The sequence below is a fragment of the Camellia sinensis genome, chromosome 5 (genome assembly GCF_055761805.1).
Source record: "Camellia sinensis isolate YWXY chromosome 5, ASM5576180v1, whole genome shotgun sequence".
NCBI lineage: Eukaryota > Viridiplantae > Streptophyta > Magnoliopsida > Ericales > Theaceae > Camellia > Camellia sinensis.
In genome coordinates this window covers 104,545,001-104,548,261 of record NC_138965.1, presented here as the reverse complement: position 1 = coordinate 104,548,261, position 3,261 = coordinate 104,545,001, and the positions used below count along the sequence as shown (strand labels likewise).

Sequence of the window (3,261 nt, the reverse complement as noted above, 5' to 3'; positions counted from 1 at the left end):
GGTCGGTCAAAGAAGTTTAGAAGTTGATGGGGATGGCCGCTGCCCTGGATAGGTTTATCAGCCGTTTTTCAGATCGCTGCCAACAATTTTTTCATACACTTCGGTAGGACAAAGCATTTGAATGGACTCCCGAGTGTCAGGCCGCGCTAGACGGCTTGAAAACTTATCTCCGATCAGTTCCACTCTTGGCAACTCCATCGGCAGGTGATCCATTCATCTTGTATCTGGTAGTATATGACCGGGCGGTCAGCGTTGTGCTACTAAAAGAAGAACTCAGGGAACAGCGACCAATTTATTATGTAAGCAAGGCCATGGTCGACGCCGAAACGTGATATCTACCACTGGAAAAGCTTATCCTTACTCTCATGGTTGCAAGAAAATTGATGCACTATTTTCAAGCTCACACCATAGGGGTATTAACGGTCTATCCTCCCCGGTCAGCGCACCGTAGTATGGTAGCATTAGGGCGGGTCTCAAAGTGGGCTTTGGAACTCGGCCAATATGATATCCAGTTTTTGCCTAGAATTACCATCAAAGGGCAAATGCTCACCGACTTTGTAGCCGAGTTCACGGGATGCCATACCGACCTCAAGTCCGATCAGGTGTAACCTAAATCCGACTGGCGAATATATGTTGGAGACATTTGGCAGTTATACTGTGACAGATCATCCAACCAACGTAGAAACGGGGCAGGACTAGTAATCATGACCCCCAAAGGGGCAATAATAGAGAAGGCGATCAAACTGGGCTTTGATGCATCAAATAATGAGGCCGAATACAAAGCATTGCTAACCAACCTTCGTAGCGCATTTCACCTTAGTGCACGGCGGTTGCTTGTTTTCTGTGATTCGAAATTAGTCATCAACCAGTTAAAAGGGGAGTATGCAGTTAAAAATGACCACATGGTAGCCTACATGAAAACGGTGAATTCCTTAATCATGAAATTCAACCACCTCGAGTTGAATCAATAACCCCGGGATCAGAACACACGTGAGGATGCCCTTGCTTGCCTAGCCTCCATTATTAACTCAAAAATCAAATGAACAATCGAAGTAGGGTTCATCCTAGAGCTGAGCGTCACCTCTTCCAAACCAATTCAGGTTAACATCATTGAACCAGGACCTAGTTGGATGGACCCTATCGCTTCATTCCATTCCTCAGAACAGCTCCAAATGGATAAGAAAAAAGCCCACAAACTGCAAAATAAAGCCCTGCGATACTACCTAGATTCGCAGGGAAAGCTTTACAAAAAATCTCTCTTTGGGCCATACTTAGAATGTGTTCACCCAAATAAAGTTGAGGAACTCTTGGCCAAAATACATGAGGGTAGCTGTGGCGCCCACTTTAGAGGACGCTCATTGGCCCATCGAGCCGTAACACAGGGGTATTATTGGCCGACCATGCAAACAGATGCCGAGAACTATGTAAAGAAGTGCAAACAATGCCAAAAGTTTTCCCCTTTAACTCATTTTCCTGCCGAAGAACTAAACTCCATTACTAGTCCTTGGTCGTTCACTCAATGGGGACTTGATATCATCGGACCATTACCACGGGCTCTAGGGAACAAGCGATTCCTGATCGTCGTGATAGATTATTTCACAAAGTAGGTCGAAGCAGAGGCACTAACACATATTTGAGATGTTGATGTTAAACATTTTGTATGGAAAAACATCATAACACGATTTGGCATACTGAGAGCACTTATCTCCGACAATGGCACCCAATTTGATTGTGGTGTCTATCAAGAATTATGCAACACATATGGTATTCGGCCCTGCTTTTCCTCGTCGGCATACCCACAAAGCAACGGTCAGGTTGAGGCCTCCAATAAAGTGATCCTGGACAGCATCAAGAAACGATTAGAAAAAGCCAAAGGTAGGTGGGTTGAAGAATTGCCGAGTGTATTGTGGGCTTATCGCGTTACTCCAAGGCGATCTACTAGGGAAACACCATTCACTTTATGCTTTGGGATACAGGCAATCATCCCTCTTGAAATCGGCCTGCCCACATTGAAATCTAAGGTTTTTGACATGGGTCATAATGACATGATGTTGGCCCTAGATCTGACTTTGATTGAAGAATGCCGAGATCGTGTTCTTCCGTTTATGGCGCGGTATCAGCAGCAGCTCGCCAAGTCATATAACCAGCGCGTGCAATTGTGTCGTTATAGACTTGGAGAACTGGTTCTCAAGAAAGTGCTTCCTTCTACTAAGAATCTGGCAGACAGTAAATTGGGCCCCAATTGGGACGGCCCTTATCAGATTGATTCAATTGCTAGAACAAGGGTGTATCAGCTTTCAGACATGGCTGGCAGAAGTTTACCACGACCCTGGGATTCCACACATTTGTGTAAATTTTATCATTAAGCCAACTTGTATGGCGTGCTAGTTTGTTTCTAATTTTTGCTAATATGCTAACATGTACTCATCTACAAATTCCGCAATGTATTCCCCTTTTTTATCGTCGTCTTGTTAACAAAGGTAGAATAATAATTAAAAAAAAAAACCCTCCGACTTCGGAGCACCTTTCGTGGATATCACGTTTGGGCCAAATAAGCCTCTGAATTCGAAGTTCCCTTTGTGGATATCACGATTAGCCAACACAAAGACTCTGAATTCAGAGCGCCCTTCGTGGGTATCACGTTTTGGGCCGAATAAGCCTTCGAATTCAGAGTGCCCTTCGTGGATGTCAAGATTGGCCAACACAAAGACTCGGAATTTAGAGCGCCCTCTGTGGATATCACATTTGGGCCAAATAAGCCTCCGAATTCGGAGTGCCCTTTGTGGATGTCACAATTGGCCAACACAAAGACTCCGAATTCGGAGCACCCATCGTAGGTATCATGTTTGGGCCGAATAAGCCTCCGAATTCGGAGCGCCCTTTGTGGATATCAAGTTTGGGCGGAATAAGCCTCCGAATTCAGAGTGCCCTTCGTGGATGTCACGACTGGCCAACACAAAGACTCCAAATTCAGAACACCCTTCATGGATATCACGTTTGGGCCGAATAAGCCTTCGAATTCGGAACGCCCTTCGTGGATGTCACGATTGGCCAACACAAAGACTCCGAATTCGGAGCGCGCTTCGTGGGTATCACGTTTGGGTTGAATAAGCCTCCGAATTCGTAGCAACCTTTGTGGATGTCATGATTGGCCAACATAAAGACTCTGAATTCGGAGCGCCTTTGTGGATATCATGTTTGGGCCAAATAAACCTTCGAATTCGGAGCAGCCTTACTACATGACCACGAACGGCCGAGTGT

At 45.4% G+C, this 3,261-nt stretch overlaps 1 protein-coding gene across 1 annotated transcript; it reads left to right on the top strand.

The window, feature by feature from the left end:
* The first annotated feature begins 1,713 nt into the window (after positions 1-1,713).
* Positions 1,714-2,366, top strand: LOC145791583 (uncharacterized). Its single transcript, XM_082871949.1, has 2 exons — positions 1,714-1,764; positions 1,977-2,366. The coding sequence occupies exons 1-2, from the start codon at positions 1,714-1,716 to the stop codon at positions 2,364-2,366; spliced, it is 441 nt and encodes a 146-aa protein (XP_082728075.1).
* Positions 2,367-3,261: the final 895 nt, after the last annotated feature.